This window comes from Rattus rattus, chromosome 9, assembly GCF_011064425.1.
Source record: "Rattus rattus isolate New Zealand chromosome 9, Rrattus_CSIRO_v1, whole genome shotgun sequence".
NCBI classification, from domain to species: Eukaryota; Metazoa; Chordata; class Mammalia; order Rodentia; family Muridae; genus Rattus; species Rattus rattus.
The window spans coordinates 60391048-60412409 of record NC_046162.1 but is presented as its reverse complement, the minus strand read 5'-3'; the positions used below and the strand labels follow the sequence as shown (position 1 = coordinate 60412409).

Genomic DNA, 21362 nt, shown 5'->3' with positions numbered 1-21362 from the left:
GGAATAAGGATGCATCAAAAGCTGAGGTGGGGGGTTGGGGATTTAGCTCAGTGGTAGAGCACTTGCCTAGTAAGTGAAAGGCCCTGGGTTCGGTTCTCAGCTCCGGAAAAAAAAAAAAAAAAAAAAAAGTTGAGGTGGTTTTTGATGTGTCAGAAGATTAGTACAAAAAAGTCACCAAGTCACCTCAGGGCTAGAGTCCACCTTAGGGTAATGGAATCCACCTCCAAACCTGATGCCTCAACCCAGCTCCTGTAAGCTGTCCTCTGCCTTACACACACACACACACACACACACACACACACACACACACTCACACACACACTCACACTCACTCCGAAAGTCCTCCAGATTCAGGGCACCTAGTGCTTTTAGTGTTGTGCATTCTCTGGTGTAGTTCTGCCTGTACCTGTGAAGAAATCCTTGTAGTAGTGTGGTGCCACCATGTATTTCCAGGGTGTCCCCTCCCAGGCTCTAGAGAAATTAGGGTGACCCTATCAAAAATCTTGTAACCCACATCACTTCTGGTCCCTGATGTGTTACTGTCTTTAGGATAATGATGGCCTCCCTCTAAACGCTTACGTTTTCATCGCTCTCACCCCATCTGCAGATGTGTGATCCTCAGGGAAACCATGAAAGTCAGCAAGAGCGCATCACAACAGGATCAGAAAAGGACAGGTTCTAGGAGCCTTGATGGGACTGATAGGAGATAAGGGAGCACGGGGGTAAAAGGAGCTCTGGAAGTGTACAGGCACTGCTGGCCTTAACTTCATGAACAGCACAGAGCGCACAGATAGACTGTGGAGCTCCCTTCCAGGGTTGTTCCTGTGATTCTAGGTGGCCTTTGGGGACATGAGCATTATCCACAGTTGATGTCCTGTTGAACTGTTTTGGGAATTTCTTCACAGTCACCAATCTTTTTTTTTTTTTAAAGATTTATTTATTTATTATATGTGAGTACATTGCAGCTGTCTTCAGACATACCAGAAGAGGGCATCAGATCTCATTACAGATGGTTGTGAGCCACCATGCGGTTGCTGGGAACTGAACTCGGGACCTCTGGAAGAGCAGTCAGTGCTCTTAACTGCTGAGCCAGCTCTCCAGCCCCACAGTCACCAATCTTACCAGTGTTAACTATTCTGTACTCAGAATGTGAAAGGGGTCTGTGATTATGGACGGTGTTATTTGAATGAATTTTTAAGAAGTTTTATTTTTTTCTAAACAAAATTAAAAGTGATCTGAGAAGTGCTTAAAGGTATGCAGCAGTTCTCATTTACAAAGTTAGAATCCAACTAAAAACCAGTAGGAAATGGAACGGAGAGCATGTCCCCCCACTCCGACCCCCCGTTATGGAACACTGGATTTGTAGACCAGGCTGGCCCTGAACTCAGAGATCCACCTGTCTCTTGTCTCCCAACTGCTGGGATTAAAGGCACGAAACACCACCCAGCCTCCTCTTCTTCCTCTTCCTCTTCTTCTCCTCCCTCCCCTCTTCCTCCTCTCCCTCCTCTTCCTCCTTTCTCCTCTTCTCTTCCTCTCTTCCTCTTCCTCCTTCCTTCCTCTTGTTTCCTCCTCCTCCTCCTCCTCTTCCTCCTCCTCCTCCTCCCCCTCCTCCTCCATCTTCCTCCCCTTTTCCTCCTCATCTTCCTCTTCTTCCTCCTTTTAATGAGTTCTGGAGATGTTTAGAAAAGTAAACAAACACTTTAAGTTTTAGTTTTCCTTTAAATGACAAGGAAAGCTCATTATAGAGACATTTATTCTGTGGTGAATCAGAGTGGTGCAAGCTGCTAGCCCCAGCACTCGGCAGGCAGATCTCTGTGAGATCAAAACTAGCTTGTACCTATATAGTGAGTTCCTGGCTGGGGCTACGTGGGGCTAGTGTCTCAAAGCAAACAAACAAACAAACAAACAAAACAACCAAAAACTGATGAAAATGATTGACAAGTGTTTCTGATGATTAGTTTTTTCTTTTTTCTTTTGGGCCTGTGCAGCCAAAGCTGTCCTCCGCTCTTGGGAGTCTGTTGCATTGGTAGGGCTCTCTTGTCTGGTTGGTAACCTTCCTAGCAGGCTGCTAATTACGTCTTCCTCTGCTTTGCCTCTCTTTACCTTAAAGGTAGATTAGTCATTTGTTTGTTTTTGTGCTGGGATTAAACCTATGGCTTCATGAATGCTAGGCAGACTCTTTATCTCTGAGCTCTGCAGCCAGCCTTGCCTTGGAGTTTTGTCTTTAATTGTAAGGTTGACGCTTTCTCTGTTTGAGGGTTGGGTGGGTCATTAGCAGCTAGCTGGTTTCACTGTGTCTATGTGTCTGCGAGAGAGAGAGAGAGAGAGAGAGAGAGAGAGAGAGAGAGAGCGTGTGCACGTGCGTGTGCGTGCATGTGTATGTGTGAGTGTGTGAGCAGCTATCATGTGATATAGATTGGGTTGATTTTCATTTACTGGCTCATTAGGCAGTCACAAGTGTTGCACAAGAATAGGCTCCCTGTCCCTATAGAATGGGATTCTTTGTTCTCAAGTGCCACAGGGACAAGTGTGCTCTGTGACAACAGAGGAACCCAGAAATAGCATCTTCTTTGATTGATGTCACTGTTTACAATTGTATGTGTTTCTGTGGATTGAACCCAGGGTCTCCTGTATGCTAGGCAAGCTATTGTTACTCTAGACCAACCTCCAGCTTCTGTTACCACCGGGGATCTGTGCTATAGGTAACTCCAGAAAACTTTCTAGGATTTCTCATGGCCTTTTTGAACACCAAATTGCTATTCTAAGGGATACATTTTATTTGGGCGGGCAGTTTAATTGGATTTTAGCTCCCAACAAATAAAAGGACAGTTTACAAAAGGAAAATCCGTATGTGGTGGTGCAAGCCCATAATCCAGCCTCGTGTGTGTGTGTGTGTGTGTGTGTGTGTGTGTGTGTGTGTGTGTTTGCGTGTGTTCGCGCGCGCGTGCGTGCATGTGTGCATTCCTTCCCAAAAAGGAAAAACAGTGGGTTTATAAAATCTTGCTGTCACTTGCTGTATTTTAGAAACTCAAGTGTAGAAGTGGCTGAGGAGAGCTCGGGTGTTAAGAGCTCTTGGTTTTGCAGAGGAACTAGGTTTGACTCCCAGCACCCGCACGGTGGCTCACAGGCTCTCCAGTCCTGGGGACCGTCAGGCAGGCCTGTCTGTGGTGCGTGCGTATGCATGCAGGTGAGACAGTTACGCACATACGATAGATAAATCAATTTAAAAAATAAATAGACATCAAGTTGTGTTGCCAATTTCTGCTTATTAAGTTTTGTTTCTTTTATTTGATTTTGAGACAGGGTCTCAGTATGTAGCCACAGATGTCCTAGAACTCAAGAGTTTTGGTTCTGCTTCCCGAGTACCAATATCAAAGTTGTGTACCACTCTGCCCAGCTGCTTATTACGTTTTAAGAACTGATACTGTTTAATTCTTGGGAAGATATGAGAAAACGGACATGACTGATAGAAGCCAGCATTGGATGGCTTTTTTAGGAAGTAGTTTGGCAACATTTGCTAAGCTAAGTGATTAGCACCTCTTCGGGGGACAGCGGGTACAGGGAGTGACTGATAATGGGGATGTGCTCTTTGAGGTTAATGAAAATTCCGTGCAGTTAGATAATGGTGACAGTTGCAGGACTCTGAATGTGCTCCAAACCATTGCACTAGGTGGTTTAAAAGGGTGAATCTTATGGTAATGTTGTTATAAAGATAATGGCTGCTTATTTAATTATAGGTAAGGTCAGAGGTCTGTGGTTTAATTTATTATCCTTGTGTGTATACATATCGTGTGTGTGTGTGTGTGTGTGTGTGTGTGTGTGTGTGTGTGTGTGTGTGTGTTAGAGGGGGGGGAGGGAGAATGAGGGTGTGGGCAGTCGCCAGCCCTGGTATGTTTGCACAGATCAGAGGACTGTTTTGGAGAGTTAATTTACTCTTTCTGCTGTGGGTTCCAGAGATCAAACTTAGGTCATCAGGCTTGTTTGGCATTTGCTTTTATTCTCTGAGCCATTTCACTGCCCCAGTTTTGTTTGTTTGTTTTGTGTTTTCATTCATGTGTTTTTTTGCTTTTCGTTTTGAGGTGGGGTCTCCTGTAGCCCAGGCTACCTTATGCAGCCAGGAATTACCTTGAACTCCTGATAGTTTACCCCCACCTCCCTGGTGCTGGAATTACTGTGTACAACCACTGTGCCCAGTTTATACAGTGATTGGGCTCAAACCCAGGACCTTGTGCATGGTAGGCTCTAAGCCACATCTGCAGCCTTAGAGGGGTTTTGTTTGTTTTTGTTGTTTTGGTTTGTTTTTGACTGTCTTTCTGAGACCTGGTTTCTCTTTGTAACACTGCTTGTCTTGCAACTCATTCTGTAGTCCTGGCTGCCCTGGAATTCACAAAGATCCACCTGCTTCTGCTTCCTGAGTGCTAAGATTAAAAGGAGTGTGCAGCCACCACTTGGCAAAAAAGTAGTAATGTTTAATCAGTTTTGGGTTTTTTGTTTTTGTTTTCTTTTTGGTTTGTTTGTTTGTTTGTTTTTTGTTTTTGAGATAGGGCTTCTCTGTGTAACAAGCCCTGGCTGTCCTGGATTTACTTTGTAGACCAGGCTAGCCTTGAACTCACAGAAATCTGTCTGCCTCCACCTCCTCTTCCCTTCTCCCTCTCATTCCCAAGTGCTGGGACTAAAGGTACCTGCATCATGAGAAAACTTGCTTATGTATTAAATAAAATAGTTTTTAAAATTAGGTATATTGTATATGTCCTAGTTACTGGTTTCTAGCTGTGAAGAGACGCCATGACAAAAGCAGTTCTTAGAAACATTTAATTGGGAGCTTGCTTACCATTTTAGATGGTTAGTGGGAGACAGACAGGCATGGTGTTAAAGCAGTAGCTCAGAATTTTATACCCAGATCCACAGACAGCATAAAGAGAAAGAGATCCTGGGATTGGCGTGTGATTTTTGAAACCTGAGTGAAGCCCCAGTGACATACCTCTTCCAACAGGCTGTATCTCCCAATCCTTCCCAAATAGTTGCACTAATTGGGGACAGAACATTCAAACCTTCGCATTCAAACCACTACATTTTACTTCCCAGTGGTTTGTTTGTTTGCATTTGTTATTAGACCTGACTAAGTCTAGTCTTTTACGTGCCTGCATGACGTTGTATAGTACCTAGTGCCTTCAGGACTGAAGAAGGTGTCTGATTCTCCAGGAATGGAGTTACAGATGGTTATGAACCTCCATGTAGGTTCTGGGAATTGAACCTATGTCCTCTGCAAGAACAAGCACTCTTCACCACCCAACCATCTTTCTGGTTCCCATTTTGTGTGTGTGTGTGTGTGTGTGTGTGTGTGTGTGTGTGTGTGTGTGTGTGTGTGTGTGTACACTTAGGAGCACAGATGTGGAGATCAGAGGATAACTTGTGGGAGTCTGACTCTCCTCCTACTGTGTTCCAGGGATTGAACTCAGGTTGCTACCTTTGGTGGCCAATGCCTTTATCCTGAGCCCTGGTGCTGGCCTCCTACTGATTCTGTGTGTTAAATAAAAGTATTGATCATTACCTATGCCTCTGTAAAGTAGACATTTAAAACATCGCTAACTTTATCACGTGGAAGATGATTTTGTACAGTGTTGAAATGTCTGTGTTTTGGTTTTCTTTTAAATTCCCCTCAAAATTGATACTTTTTGGCCTAAAATAAAACAAAGCAAAAAACTTTATTTGCTTGCACAGTTAATAAATGAATAAGTAAATAAAAATGAAGTGTATATACTGTGACCGATTGCTCTGAACCGATCCTTTGTCCAGAGAGTGCCCTTGAGACCCTTCTGGCTGCCTCCCTGAGGCTTAGCATGTTCTCCTGTCTCCTGTTTCCTGTGAATTGGCATGTTCTCCTGTCTCATGTTTCCTGTGAATTAGCATGTTCTCCTGTCTCATGTTTCCTGTGAATTGGCATGTTCTCCTGTCTCATGTTTCCTGTGAATTAGCATGTTCTCCTGTCTCCTGTTTCCTGTGAATTGGCATGTTCTCCTGTCTCATGTTTCCTGTGAATTAGCATGTTCTCCTGTCTCCTGTTTCCTGTGAATTGGCATGTTCTCCTGTCTCATGTTTCCTGTGAATTAGCATGTTCTCCTGTCTCCTGTTTCCTGTGAATTGGCATGTTCTCCTGTCTCATGTTTCCTGTGAATTAGCATGTTCTGTCTCATGTTTCTCATGTTTCCTGTGAATTAGCATGTTCTCCTGTCTCCTGTTTCCTGTGAATTAGCATGTTCTCCTGTCTCCTGTTTCCTGTGAATTAGCATGTTCTCCTGTCTCCTGTTTCCTGTGAATTAGCATGTTCTCCTGTCTCATGTTTCCTGTGAATTGGCGGCCACCTCAGAAGCCTGGTCAGATTCAGATTTATAATTCCTCCTTCTCTTCCTTTCTCTTTTTCTCCTCTTGTTTCTTTTCTCTCCTCCTTCCCCTGTACCCCTCCCTCTCTGTCTCTCCCTCTCTCCCTTTTTTCCTCTCTCACTAGGTAGCTAGAGTGCGAGGCACTGCTTTGCTTTTGTGTGTGGTGGTTCTGGAAGCAAAATAATAAGGCGGAGTGCAAACCAGTTTATTTTATAGTGATATTCTCATCTTTATTTTATTATTTCTTTTTGTTCTTCTAGTCAGGGTTTCTCTGTGTAGCCCTGGCTTTCCTGGAACTCACTCTGTAGACCAGGCTGGCTTCAAACTCACAGAGATCCACCTGCCTCTACCTCTTGAGCACCGGGATTAAAGGCATGCTGTACTATGCCTGACATTTTATTTCTTGCATTTTCTAAACCTTAAACAAATAAGCTTGGCCTTAGAAATAAGGGAAAAGCACTAACAAAAAATAGATACGTGCATAACAACAAGGGCAGTCTCCAGTGAGGAATTCATTTGTGTGTGTTCCTCATTGGCTGTGTCTCTGGGTGCTCTTTGCTTAGTGGGGAATTTCTATGCTGATTGTAGCTGCTGAAAGTGTTTCGTGTGCTATTTTAGCAAGCTTTATGGATTTGAGGTTTAGAGTGTGCGTGTGCGTGTGCGTGTGCGTGTGTATGTGTGTGTGTGTGTGTGTGTGTGTGTGTTAGAAGGATTTCGTTATATAGTTTAGACCAGCCTCAAGCCGTTGGTCCTCTTGCTTCGGTTCCTGAATGCTAGGATTATAGGTTTGCACCCTTGCCCCCTGCCTGGATGTTTTGTCTGGATTTCTTCCCATTTGTTTCCTTGCTCTCTGTTTCCTTATCTCATGTCCTGTCACATCATTTTATGCACTCTCCTCCCTTTTCATTACTTTGTCCCATGATATAAACACAGGCAACTGTACTCTGTAAGGCTCATGCCTTATTACTTTGTTGTTTTATTTGCTTTGAGACAGGGTCTGTGTGGATCCTCTTCCCTTTGCCTCCCAGTTCCTGGGATTAAAGGTATCCACCGCCACACCCTGCCTTTACTACTCTATGCTTGGGCTGCTCGCCCATGGCTTGTATGTACACCCTCAGATTTGTTTGTTTAGTTCAGTATAGGCAGTGGGAATAGGAAGGTAGGGGTTATGACAGGCTACTATAAGATAGTCAGTCTAGTTTGGGGAGAAATGATTTTTTTGTCTGTTTTGAGTCAAGGTCTCATGTAGCCCAGGTTGGCAACAAACTCTGTGTAGCTGAGGGTGCTCTTGAACTCTTGATCTTACTGCCTTCACCTCCCAAGTGCAGAGTTCACAGGCATGTGTTCCTGTGCCTGGCTGGAAAATGACCCTCTGAAGGAGAGGTAAACAACCTCCCCTCGCCTGAGTTTCTCTTGTCAGCAGTCAGTGCTCTGGGAAGGGGTGACTGTAGCCTGGCTTGCCCCTCAGAGATCACTTTCAAGTCCTAGGGAACAGAGCCCTCAGCACAGCGGCCTTGTGGAAGTTGCTTATTTGTAGGGAAGATGTACTGGCTTTGAGGGGGTTAATGACCTGGGGCAGCTCCTCAGTTTGTCTCTGCTAAGCTGCTGTCATTCTTTAATCTCATGTGCGATTGTGCCCTTTAACCTTTAAGAGTTGTCTGGTGACTGACTCCTGCTTTTCATGTCCTTTCATCCTTCATTTTAATATGTTATTTTTAAAGTGTGCAGGTAGCATGCAGTGACAGATATTGTTCAGAAATATCTGTAGACAAAATCTGACCTACTTTTATTTTTTTTAAGGTTTATTTATTTATTTTATGTATGTGAGTTACTGTCGCCCTCTTCATGCACACCAGCGAGGGCATCAGATCCCATTACAGATGGTTGTGAGCTACCATGTGGTTGCTGGGATTTGAACTCAGGACCTCTAGAAGAGCAGCCAGTGCTCTTAACCACTGAGCCATCTCTCCAGCCCTAGCTTTTTAATTTTTAAAAAATTTACTTTTACTTTTTTTTTTTTGAGATAGAGTTTGTCTGGCTGTCCTGGAACTCACTGTGTAGACCAGGCTGGACTCTTCCTCTGTCTTCAGTGCTGCGATAAAAAGCATTTGCCACCATGTCCAGCATATTTTATTATTTAGAGACTGTCTCATGGACCTAGCGTGGTATTAAACTCTCTGTGAAGCCGTTTGGATTGCCCTGCTTCTCTCTCCTGGTTAAGGACCTACACCCAGACAGCCCTACCCACTGAGCACAAAAGGCTAGGGATAGTGCTCAGTTGTTCTGTGATTATATAACATTACTAATCATGTACTGAGCTGAGGATGTTCCAGAATGGTGACGGTGACTTACGACCACCTCCTGATCATCTTCAGCTGTTTGGTTGGCTGCTGTGCTAATACCTAGTGACACCGTGACGTGGAACAGTTGAGCAGAACTCTTAGGCAGGTGCTGGCGCCTTACACTTTCTTGGCTTTTTGGCCAGCATCAAATGTGATGTTTTATAGGTGATTAAATCTGCTGTTCTCCTTTTTTAAAAAAACAAAAACAAAAACAAACAAAAAACGAGAAAGTCTTATAATCCAGCTTGGTCTCAAATTCACAATGTTGCTAAGATGACCTTGAATTTCTGATCCTCCTGCCTCTGCATCCCAAGTGGTGGGAGTGTAGGTGTGAGCTACCACACTGGTTTTATTCAGTGCTGAGGCTCAAACTAGGTATTCATGCACGCAAGGCAAGCAGTTTACCAGCTGAGCTCCATCCCTAGCTTAAAACGTGTTAGCATCACAGCATGTCTGAGGAAACATTCATTAAAGTTCACGTAATGGTTCTATTTAGGGAATCAAACTCAGGGTCACTTGATTTTATGTTTAATTTAAATTTAATTTTTTATTATTGTTATTGTTATTGAGACAGGTCACTGTGTGACCCCAGCTGGCCTGGGATTTACTATAGAGAGCAGGCTGACCTCAAACTCAGATTCACTTTCTGCCTTACATGGGCTGGAGTTAAAGGTGTGTATCACCATGTCTGGCCTAATTTTTGTTTTGTTTATTATTAGTGTATATAATTCTATGATTTTTGTATGTCTGTTGGTGTAGATGTATACATGAGGTAGTCAGAGGACAACTTTCCAAAGTCCTTCTCTCCTGCCATTGTGAATTTTAGGGATCCAATTCAGGTTCTCAGACTTGTGCTACAAGTAATTTTATCCACTGGCCCTATCTCTGACCCTCTTACAACCTGAAAGCTGTGTCTTGCTTGGTGCAGTGGTATTGATTGTGGCCTCAGAATTTGAAGGCTGAAACAAGATCACTTCAGCTCAAGAACATGGAGACCAACCAAGTTAACCTAGCAAGATGTCAGCTCTTAAAAGTGGGCATTCTTGAGAGGTGGCTATGGGCGTGCACTAGCCTGCCTGGTTTGTGCTGCCCTGGGATTGAACCCGTGGTCTTCATGCATGCTAGACAAGCATGCTACCCATGAGCTACATTCCCAGTCCCTTCATTTTATTGAGGTGATGGCATGCTGCATTTACTGATCTTGCTGACCCTTGCTGTTGTAAGGTAAACCCCACTTGGGAACGGGAGACTGAACATGTAAACTTCCTGCTGTGCAAGCAGGAGCACTTGAGCGTGGATCTCCCAACACTCATGTAAAAGCCTAGTCTGGTCACACGTCTGTATCCCCAGTGAGGGGTCAGGGACAGACAGAGCCCGGGAACTCACTGGCCAGAAGTCTTTCCTGTTGCCGAGCTCTGGATTCAGTAGAAACCCTGTTTGAAATGAAATGGAGTGCCACGTATAGTGGCCCACACCGTTCCTCCTCAGGCGGGAGGTGAGCAGGGCTCTGTGAGCTCAAGGCCACCCTGACTACATAGTTCGAGGGCAGCCAGGGTGCTGGAAGACCTCTCTGGAACGATAAAGAGATTTCTGGTCTACACACTTTCCTACCTGATGACGCCTGGGGAGAATCACAGTAAACAAGTCCGTCTCAGAAAGATGAATACCATATCAGAAAAGTCTCATTTGTGCGTCTTAGACTGTAGATAGCTACATCAAATCATGTATCATGCATGTATTTATGACATGACAGTTGGCGTGAAACTCTCGGGGATTAAGGAGAACTAATGATGGGGAAGAGTGAGAAGTGGCGGTCATGGAGATAGAGCGTTTGTTTATGTTTTATTGAAGAGTTGCATTCGTTTTTTGTTTTTTTGTTTTTTTTTTTTTTTCCGGAGCTGGGGACCGAACCCAGGGCCTTGCGCTTGCTAGGCAAGCGCTCTACCACTGAGCTAAATCCCCAACCAAGAGTTGCATTAGAATCGTAAGGATTCGCTTAGACCTAGCTTCAGTAACAGGGTAATGCTGGCCTCTCCAAAAACTATGTGCTTTGTAACCACCACCATCTCCGTCCCCGTCCCCAAGGTGGGGGTCTCAAATAGCCTAGGTTGGCCCCAGACCCATGATTTAGATGAAGATTATCTCAAACTCCTGATAGCCCTGTCTCTACCTCCCCAGTGCTGGGATCACAGACATATGGAGCACTACTCCTGGTTTTCCTGTGGGCTTCTTTACAGGCATTTGAGTATTGGTGCTAATCCTGAAGTACCTTTTAGACACATCTTTAGCGTTGGCTTTCTGTCTGACCTTGATTGAGTCATTTGGTTGGAGGGGGATGTATTTTTATGTGCTTGTGTCAGTTACTGACTTCTATTAGGGCTGAACTTGAGTAAATAAATACTTGCTTTCATTCCAACTTGTCCCTGCTGAATAGACTGAAAGGTTGGAAGGGTCACCAGGAGGTTATTTGGTTTAGTCCTTTACTTTCACAGAAGAAATTGCTGTCTCCATAGGAAAGTAGCTGGGAAAATCGGAGTGACTTAACCAAGGTGTATCACTAGTGAACACGTGAACAACCACCAAAACCTAGAACTAGAATCTGGGTGTGTTCACCCAGCCCAGAGGGCACGAGTCTTCTGAACCAGCTTTATTACTTAGTAACCCTCTTCTGCTTTCTTTCCCTAGGTTTTTTGCACTGACATCCCTTCGTTTTGTATTTTTACTTGCATTCAGCTTGATGATCATTGTCTGTATTGACCAATGGAAGAACAAAATTTGGCCTGAGATAAACGGTAAGATTTGTAGCATTTAGAACAGTCTGAACTGGTGGTAACTTTTTATGTGACTTTCGCCTTTAGGGTTGTTTGTTTGAGGAGTGTGGGTTGCTGGGGACTAATTGTCAAGTTTGAATTAGTTGCTTTAGGAGACATTTGGAAAGTTTAAGCCTCAGGCCAGGGATGGTGCACACCTTTAATCCCAGCACTCAGGAGGCAGAGGCGGGCAGATAGTTCTAGGACAGCCCGGGCAATGTAGAGAAAACCCCATCTCAAGAAGACAAGAAAGAAAAGAAAAGCTTATGCCTCATCTGGACCTGCAGGGCTGGGTTCTTTCTGCCTTTCTGTCACTACATTGATGTTGGCAGATCGTGTCTGCCACCTGAGCTGATGTTGCTGGTGTAATTGGCCTGAGGAATGCAAAGTCTTTACCATTTTCTGTTTTATCTTAGTCTCAAATGACCTTAGTGGATACCATAGCTACTGAGACAGCATCAGTGTATTCTTACTTTATTTGAATAGGTGTTTTGCCTGCATGTGTGTCTGGGTACCACTTGTGTACCTGATGTACACAGAGGCCAAAAGAGGACATTGAATCCCCTGGAATTGGAGTTATAGACTATTGTTAGCTGCCCCATGGGTGCCAAGGATTGAACCCAGGCCTTCTAGAAGAGTAGTCAGTGCTCCTAAGTGCTGAGCCATTGCTCCAGATCTTTTTTTTTAGTTGGAGTTTTGTTTTTTGTTTTTTTTTTTAAAGATTTATTCATTTATTATATATAAATACACTGTAGCTGTCTTCAGACACACCAGAAGAGGGCATCGGATCTCTTTACAGATGGTTGTGAGCCATCATATGGTTGCTGGGAATTGAACTCAGGACCTCTGGAAGAACAGTCGGGTGGTCTTAACCGCTGAGCCATCTCTCCAGCCCTTTAGTTGGAGTTTTTAAATTTACATTTCTAATGTTATCCCCTTTCCCAGTTTCCCATCCATAAACTCCTTATCCCAACCCCTCCCCCTTCTATGAGGGTGTTTCCCCCACTTTCCAGCTTTCTTATTTATTTATTTATTTATTTATTTATTTTTTTTGAGACCAGGTCTGACTGTGTTGCTTTGGCTGGCCTGGTTTCACCAAAGTTCACTTACTGCTCCTGTATTAGTACTGGGATTAAAGATGTGCACCACCGTGTCCCGGTCATTACTTAAAAACAAAAACAAAACCCAGTATCTATGTAGTCCAAGCTAGCTTCCAATTCACTGTGGAGCTTAGGGTGGTCTTGAACTCCTAATTCTCCTGCCTCTCCTCTCAACTCTTGGGGTTACAGGTGTGTACTACCATGCCCAGTTCCAGGCATCATCAGTTTGCCTCCCAAGAATTTCTTTTAAATTATGCAGTAAGCAATAAGAAATAGTTTCTCTTTTCAAAAACTATAGACACTGAAGAAAAGGTAATGACAACTCAAGGGATAAGTCAGAGATACAGTGTAGTGTGTAGTTGATGGATTTATGTATGTTATCTCCAGCCAATCAAGGACGGAAGTGAAATACGTGGAAGGTTAAAAAGAACAACTTTCCAGGCAGGGCAGTAGCTTGCTTAAAGACCCATGGGCAAGTGAGGCATGGCGTCATACTCTCTCTATGCCAGCACAGCAGGCCCTCAGAGTCCGCCTCAGCTATGTAGTGAGTTGGAGGTTAGTTCGAGTTCACAAGATCCTCTTACAACCAGGTGCACAAACGAATCCCGACCTGCTAAGTGTCTCCTGGGAACAGAAAAATGAGCATTTCGGTAGGAAAGAGGAGTCTGTTTTCAGGAGAGAACTTAGATTTCTAAGCCCTTGAAAGTTAGGCTTAGATATTCAGGTAGTGAGAGGTCATTGAAGATCTTTTACATTAGAGCTGCATGAGTAAAGATGAACTTGGTAGCATCTCTTAGGTGGGATAGGCTGAGCCAAGGGCAAGCAGAAGCTCTGCTAGAAAGCTGCAGCTGTACCTTGTGGGAGGAAGCCATGGTGCCCACGAGTCTCTCAGTGGGTGTTTTGGAGAGTATGAAGAGAGGAGGGAGCTAAGTGTTGATACAGAATGGATGGGTTAGGAATGCCGACTTGGGGACTTTTGAAGTAAGAGTGGGAGAATTGCCTGCGTTTGCAGCTATAGGCAAAGGCAGTGAGATCGGTTCAGGTGGGAGGCTGAAAGGAGAACTGAAGTGTGGCAGGATGTCCACACTGCGGTCTGTAGCTTTTAAGTACATCGCTCTCTATTTTATTATAGAGTTCAAGAAATCAGCAAAGGACTACACTGTCAGAGCAGATGATAGGTGTCTCTAAAGGAAACGGACGGTCTGTAGCGTTGGAGTAGTTACAACAGCCTTAGAAGCGTGGCACAGCGATGTGTATGAGTCTGCACACTCAAGGGATGTGTGCACTGCCCTCCCATACACCTTGGCTGTAAGCTGAAGTGTTCGGTTGTCGCTCTTGTGGTCCGTTTGTACCTTCTCCTTCCCCATGGAGAAAATCCTTTATGTATAAACCATTATTCCATTGTCTGCAGCTCCCTTACTCTGGCAATATAACATGGAATCTCCTTTTTCTTGGCTATTGATGTTTACTTTTTTCTAAACATATTAAAACTTGAACAGTCAGACCACCAGGCCTCATATTCTCATGTTTAGTTTTGCCTACCAGCTAATACTGATGTTTGTTTTTGATGTTGCAGTGCCGAGACCTGACGCGTTGGACAACGAGAGGTATGGAGCGGCAGTTACTTCACTTCTCTTTTCTAATGGAGTCCGTTGTGTTGTTTTGGTTACATTTTCTTAACCCCATATTCTGGATACATTACAGTAATAACAAATCCTGAAGTTCAGGTTGAGAATACTCTTTATAGGATGAGACACTTGTGGAAAAGTGGTAGTAGTGCCAGGGGAGTAGCTGCGTTAATAAGCCACAGTGTGAAAACTCGTTTGTCTTCCTGGCCTTCATACTGCATTATTGCTCTTTTCTGGACCTGTGGCTGTTTTTAAGTTCTGTGTCAGGAAACGTTGGTTGCTGGCATCAGCAAGCCAGAGCTGAAGGTCTTGTATGTCTTAGAGCCTCTGCTTTTGTCCTAATGCGCCCACCGTACGTTTGCTAAGGGGTCTCCCCTGCCGAGCTTCATTTTGGTTTTGCTCTGTGCCCTCACATGGCCACCCTCTCGGCTGCAGAGGACTCAGTCAGGCTTTTGTGTCCCCGGATTGCACTCGCACAGAATTGCTGTGGTCTGAGTGTGGTGAAGACGGTGTTCTTGAGCACACAGGGCCTTGGGGCTGGCGGCAGGTTTATACATGTGGATGGAGCCTCTTGCTCATAGGGTGGAGTCGTTGGAACAAGTCTGTCTTCCTAGTCCCCAAAATCAAGTTTCAACCTGGTGAGCCAATTAGAATGACACGGTTCACCTCTAAAGCACCTGGAATGAGCCGCTCCCAGGCCCTCTAAACCCGGAAGCATTGGCTGCCAGCACAGCAAGATGGGGGGCCCCTAAACAGCCTTTCACAGCTCCCCTTCTCTCTCCCATAGTTGGGGCTTTGTGCACCCTCGGTTGCTCAGCGTGCCCGAGCTCTGCCACCATGTAGCTGAAGTCTGGGTTAGTGGGACCATTTTCATAAGGAATCTTTTGCTTTTCAAAAAGCAAAACCCAGGCAAGGTAAGACCTCCCTTTTCACTTTCAGCTCTGGTCTTCCGCTCAGTTCACATTAAGTTGAGACGCCCTCCCCATGTACCTTCATTCATAAAAGACATGAGGTTCATAGAAGCAAAGGGAGGTGATAGGAAGGGTTCTGACCGGCTGCTACAGTAAAGGCACATGGTTGCTGTGCTTGGAGTAGCCACTTTCTTTTCTTTTTCCTCTTTAAATTTCTTTTTGTGCTAGGGATTGGATTCAGGGCTAGGCAAGCTACAGCTGAGCTGCACCTCCAGCCGCGTGGAGCAGGCCATTTTCTTGTCTCAAGAAGGGAAAGAAAGCTTGCTTGTGTGTGTTCTGTTTCACAGGAGAAGTTGTTGGGTTTTAAATGTTTTTTTCTTACTTTTACTTAAAAAAAACCCACTACCTATACCTGTTTTCAGAAAGAATTTTTGGCTAAAACTTAACTCAAACCAGTTTCCTGGCATGGAAGGTACAGCTATATGGGGTTCTCCATGTGAAGGAAGCTTGAGTAGAAGGGACAGTTCTCTTGTCTACCAAAACAGAATCCCCCTGGACTGTAGCTGAGGCTGTCTTCCTGACATGCTTGATTCAGATCACAGAGTCTTTAATCACATCTCCATTAATCCCCGTCCTCACCGCAGTCCTCTGCCAAATAGCAGAAACTTAATGCTGTTTCTTCTCCCAGTTCTGCCTGCTAAGCTGTGGGATACTGACTTTTTTGGCCATGTTGGGCCGCTACATCCCTGGGCTCCTGCTGTCCTACTTGATGCGTAAGTGTGAAAGTGCTTCCCCTTAAACATTGTAGGTTGAGCATAGCTTTTCCTGTCACAGTCATCTGTGGGTCCAGGACAGAGGTTCTCAACTTTGCTATTTTCGTTGCTACCTCATGACTCTGTTTGCTACTGCGGAGTCATAGTAGAAATGTCTGATATGTGAGTCCTATGAAAGGGTTGCTCAACCTCTAAGGGGGTCACAGCCCAGAGGTTAAGAACTGCTGTCTAGGAAGAGGCCTTCTATAGTTTAGTCCTCCAACAATGACTTTCCCATATATTCAGGGCATGATTAGTGTTGTTAAATGTCTTTGCACATGGAACTGGTACTCCACATAAAAGGCACAAACTCCATGTCCTTGGGGGAGCTTGGAGGTCTAGGGGTCCAGCCCAGGGTGCCGTGTGTATTAGGCAGGTGTTCTGCAGCTGGCCCATCTTTTTTCTTTTTGGTTTTGAAAAACGGGTTCTTTGTGCAGCTCTGGCTATTTTGGAACTCATTATGTAGACCAGGCTGGCTTCAAACTCAGAGATCTCCCTGCTTCTGTCTCCCGAGTGCTGGGATTAAAGACTTGTGCCAACATGCTGGACATCCATGTGTACTATTTTATATACATAATTTTATCTCAGAGCCACATGGCTGGTTGTTACCGTTTGACTGTATATGTCCACACTGCCTGGTTCTGTAGCATACTGTGTTGTGTATGGCCATGTGTGGATCCTGTGGATGGCTACAGAAGTCCCTGCTCTCAAAACCTATCTATGGTAGGGGTCGCTAATGAGGTGACCACTAGAATTAAGTTGACTTTTCTGCCCAGAGTCCTAAGGACACACTAGGAGGGGCAGGTAGCATTGCCTTGTGCTATCTCCATTTCCTTTCATTTCCACTCTTCTCAGTTGTCGTCATTATTATGTGGCCTCTTGCTGTCTATCACCGACTGTGGGATCGAGCCTATGTGCGACTGAAGCCAGCTCTGCAGCGGCTGGACTTCAGTGTCCGTGGCTACATGATGTCCAAGCAGAGAGAAAGACAATGTAAGTGTCATGGGATGGCTTTCTTCTACCCAGCAGGGATAGAGGAGGAGCCCGCTCTCACAAACTGGGTAAGTCTTTAAAAGTGGGAGAAATAGGGCCCATAGACGGCTGAGCAGGTACAGGGTGCTTGCCACCAAGCCTGACGCCAGGCTTTAACCCCTCGGATCCTCATAATGGAGAAACTATCACGCACATGAATGACAGTTGTGCTCTGACTGCCACAGGGAACTGTGTGCATAAGAGTAACTTTAAAAGTAGAAGTGTGGAGTGGTTGGTAAGAGAACAAAGTAGGGTTGGGGATTTAGCTCAGCGGTAGAGCACTTGCCTAGCAAGTGCAAGGCTCTGTTGGTCCTTAGCTCTGAAAAGAAAAAAAAAAAAAAAAAAAAAGAGAACAAAGTAGGCAATATTCTTTTCCTGAGAAACCTAGGCAGGCTTGCCAGGTTTTCTTACAAAGGCTTTAAAATCCCATTTTAAACTGATTTGAGAAAACCTTCCAAATTGAGTAAAAGATTGGGAAGATGTGTGTAGTGCCATCTGCTGTTCTCAAACACCTTCCAAGTGTCCGAGCGCTGGATTGACTGTTTTGTGTATCGTTTTAATCTGCATGAACCATAAGACCATGGTTTTAAACTGAGTAAATGTTAGCGCAAGTTTTTGCACTTCTAAGGCAGCCTCTTTCCACTAATGAAAGCTGTTTTCCAAAGATGATTGAGAACAGCCACCATAGATACCCGAAGTGTAATTAGCCCAAGTGCTACCTAACACAAAGAGGGTGCTGCAAACGAATCCCTCTCTTTGGTCTTATCAATTTGGGTGTTTGATTAAGCACTGGCCTTCAAAGAATCTCGTATGTGGTCTCCAAGCCCAGCTTCATCTGGGCCAACTCGTTGAAAATTATCAGTCCTTAAAAGCCTCATTTCCCCAAGGTGAGCACCTCCCTCCTCCTTCCCATGACTCTGCCCACTTAGCACTTTGCTTTGTATTTACCCCTAGGAGATTCTCAAAGTTGCTGGGCAGTTTGGTAGTTCATTAGCCAGAATCTCTAGAGCTGTGCTGGGTTGGGAGGAGGAGGGATGTTGGAGGAGAGACGAAGTCTCATGCGTTACTGCTTAGACCCAGCACTCGTACCTTCAGACATTGCTCTGGAGACCTAGGGCCATATTTAGAGGGCCTCTTCTTGTGTTGTGATACCTGCTTTTGGAATCCAAAGGGAGATTTTTCCCTCAAAGGCCTCGGGACCTTCTGCTCTTTCCACATAGTGCGCCGCAGAGCTCTGCACTCAGAACATGCCGTGGACACCCACAGTGACAGTGAAGAAGAACTTGCGGCCTTCTGTCCTCAGGTATCTTGTGTGTGGAAGCTGCTCCACTGTCCCTTTAATCCATCTGGTGACAGGCACTGACACAGTAACCAGCTCTCAAGCCTATCACAGACCCTCAGAGACCCTAGAGTCCATTAGTACAGAGCTGCGGAGAGAACCTGGTACTGTGTGGGGCATGAGAACAGTACTCACTCAGGTTTACTGTTACTCTAGCAGCCGACCCATCCAGAGGTTTGGTTAATAAGTATACTTTTCTGGTTACCCAAGACCTCCTGAGCTCAAGAGGTTGATGAGAAAGAGTGTTCCCTTTAGGGGAGCAGCCTCCTGAATCAAGACTAGATGCAGTTTCCATCTCCCTGGTTTCGTGGGTGGCTTGAGGATCTTCCAGGGCTTGCATCCATCCGTAAAGCCGATTGCGTCATCTCAGACTTGTTTTCTTTTTCTAAGCTGGATGATTCTACTGTTGCCAGGGAATTGGCTATCACAGATTCGGAGCACTCTGACGCTGAGGTCTCCTGTACAGAAAATGGCACATTCAACCTGTCAAGGGGCCAAACACCTCTAACAGAAGGCTCTGAAGGTGAGAACCTTTAACTGAGTTGATAGCAACTCTGACTTTTGCATCATAGCTTCCTTGGGCAGGGCTTACCTGTGCCACCGCCTCTCCTGAATTGTGGCGTAAGTAGTAGAGCCACCTACGGGTGTGATAGGACACAGCTGGTACTGCTGCCCTCAAAGCCCCCAGTCCCTTAATAGTCTTTGCCTCTGGCCTCGTGAACACTGTAGAGGAAGACAGGCAGTTCGCTGCCATCAGCAGCCATGGCTATCTGAATGATGACAAAAACCTAACCAGTCTCACAGGTTTTGCCTCATCTTACGGCAGTACGGGGTGAGAAAACCTGGTTACATAGGGTTGACTTTTTGTGGGTCTGGGCACGGAGAGCAGGTAGCTACCATGTTTCACACAACTGTGTTTTCTCAGACCTAGATGGTCACAGTGATCCAGAGGAATCATTTGCCAGAGACCTTCCAGACTTCCCTTCCATTAATGTGGACCCCGCTGGCCTGGATGATGAGGACGACACCAGCATTGGAATGCCCAGCTTGATGTACCGCTCCCCACCAGGAACTGGGGATACCCAGGTCCTGCCTGCCAGTCGGAATGAGGCTGCACTGCCAGAGCTCCTGCTGAGTTCCCTTCCTGGAGGATCTAACCTTACCAGCAACCTTGCCAGCCTGGTCTCCCAGGGTATGATTCAACTGGCCTTGTCAGAGGCCTCCCAGACAGACCCTTCTGGCCCACCTCCCCGAAGAGCAGCAAGAGGCTTCCTCCGGGCCCCTAGTTCAGACCTGGACACTGATGCTGAGGGAGATGATTTTGAACTTCTGGACCAATCAGAGCTGAATCAGCTAGACCCTGCCAGTTCTAGGAGCCACTGAGAGACTCCTTTGAGGGGGGTCACTGTGATGTAGGTTATTTTCCTCCACCCCACTTACTGTGATGGGGCAAGGGAAGAACCCAGTCTTGTCCCCTGAATTTTATCTGTGTGCTGGGTGGCCTTGGCTGACGCAGAGGCCTGCTGAGAGAACATACTCTTACCCTGCTGCCAGTGAGACACCGTATCTGTGCTTAGTCACTGAGAACATACTCCCCCAAGGGAGGCTTCTCTCCATCAGGGTGGTACTACAGGCAACAAAGTAGGGATATTGATTCCCCTGTGAGGAGGTAGTGCTGTTTGCTTTTAGGTCTGGGTGCTCAGGGGCCCTCACTGAAACAAGAGCCCATCTTTTCTCACCTCACTAGAGCCACAGAAGTCAGCAGCAGCTACAGGAGTTGTCATCTGTGAGTTTTACCATGATTTGATTTGTGTTTTCAAAGCAAGTTTGTCCTTTGGTTCTGTAGAGCAGGCCCCTTCCTGCCCCTGAGCCCATCTTCATTCTAGATGGCTGACCCTGAGCGCTCTAGAGTGCTTGCGGAGTGTGAGAAATGTGAACACAGTGTGGGGCTGAGCCTCTCTATCACCTTGAGCTACAGGATCAGCTGGCTGGTAGGGTTGGTGAGTGCCTATCTTGAGGTCTCATGGAATCTTCTGGAGCTGTGTGGTTGTCTTTGGTGCTGTTAACCCTTGGTTCCATTTGACCATCAGTCTGAGCAGTGAGCAAAGCAATATCATATCCATTTTTATGTTCCTCTTTCTTCCCCTGCTCCTCCTCTGGAGAAGCAATAATTCCACGGGGGAAGGCAAAGTAGCACTTTACAAATGGCCATGGTGTTCATCCTAGGAGCCACCAGCTTTTCTTACCATACTGCTTCCTAACTCCTGTAAGGATGAGCCCAGTTAGTAAGGATGTGTTGGTAATCAGCAGAGACCCTTCTGAAGGGTAGGTATTCTGCAGTCCCGAATCAAATCATGTGAAACAAAACCCCTTAAGTGATCATTGGTTCTCAACCTGTGCCAGCATACTGCCTCTCTGTCTCCCAAATCAGAGCTCAAGCCAAATTCTTCTATCCTCTTTCCCTCTTGCATTAACCCTTTGCTGATCCTCAGGGACCACTCCCCCAGCGCTCCCATGTTTGGGTGAGGGATGTTGGACAGAGCCCACTTTCATGTGCTGCAGGTTGGGGGTTGTGCTAACACTTTTGCTCTTGGTTGATGGACAAGGTAGAGGCCAGGGAGTGAAAATACTTAAGTGAGAAGAGGAATGGCAGGCGCCTGTTTCCTAGTGAGTGTGAAAGTCAGGCGTAATAATGGCATCTCTCCACTTTAGGGTTCTCAAATACTTGGGACATCTCTTTCTTTAGAGCCAGATGTCTTACAGCTGAACTTTGATGTGGAAAAAAAGGGAGGTGAGGGAAAGGCTTGGGATTTTGCGTGTTTGCATGAGTGTGTGTAGCTTCATGCTTTGGGAGTTGGCAAGAGGGAGAGGGAGGGAAGGGGAGCAAGTCCAGGTCTTTCCTCGTACCAGTGGGATCTGCTCTGAACTCTGAACTCCTCCACTGTGAATTGGGGGTGGGGGGGGGTGCTGGGGAATAAATCTTGTATGAGAACAATTTTTAAGAGAC

At 45.6% G+C, this 21362-nt stretch overlaps 1 protein-coding gene across 2 annotated transcripts in view; it reads left to right on the top strand.

Moving 5' to 3' along the window:
* Retreg3 (reticulophagy regulator family member 3) overlaps window positions 1–21362 on the top strand; it is a 24161-nt gene extending 2799 nt beyond the window's left edge. Inside the window, exons 2-9 of one of the 2 annotated variants that reach the window (XM_032914555.1) lie at window positions 11409–11515; window positions 14210–14240; window positions 15049–15175; window positions 15861–15945; window positions 16840–16977; window positions 18237–18319; window positions 18746–18878; window positions 19281–21362. In XM_032914555.1, the coding sequence (XP_032770446.1) occupies window positions 11409–11515; window positions 14210–14240; window positions 15049–15175; window positions 15861–15945; window positions 16840–16977; window positions 18237–18319; window positions 18746–18878; window positions 19281–19738 (1162 nt within the window). In that variant the 3' untranslated portion in view covers window positions 19739–21362. Of the gene's footprint in view, window positions 1–11408; window positions 11516–14209; window positions 14241–15048; window positions 15176–15860; window positions 15946–16839; window positions 16978–18236; window positions 18320–18745; window positions 18879–19280 lie in introns of those variants that run through there. The other variant, XM_032914556.1, reaches the window with a different exon arrangement.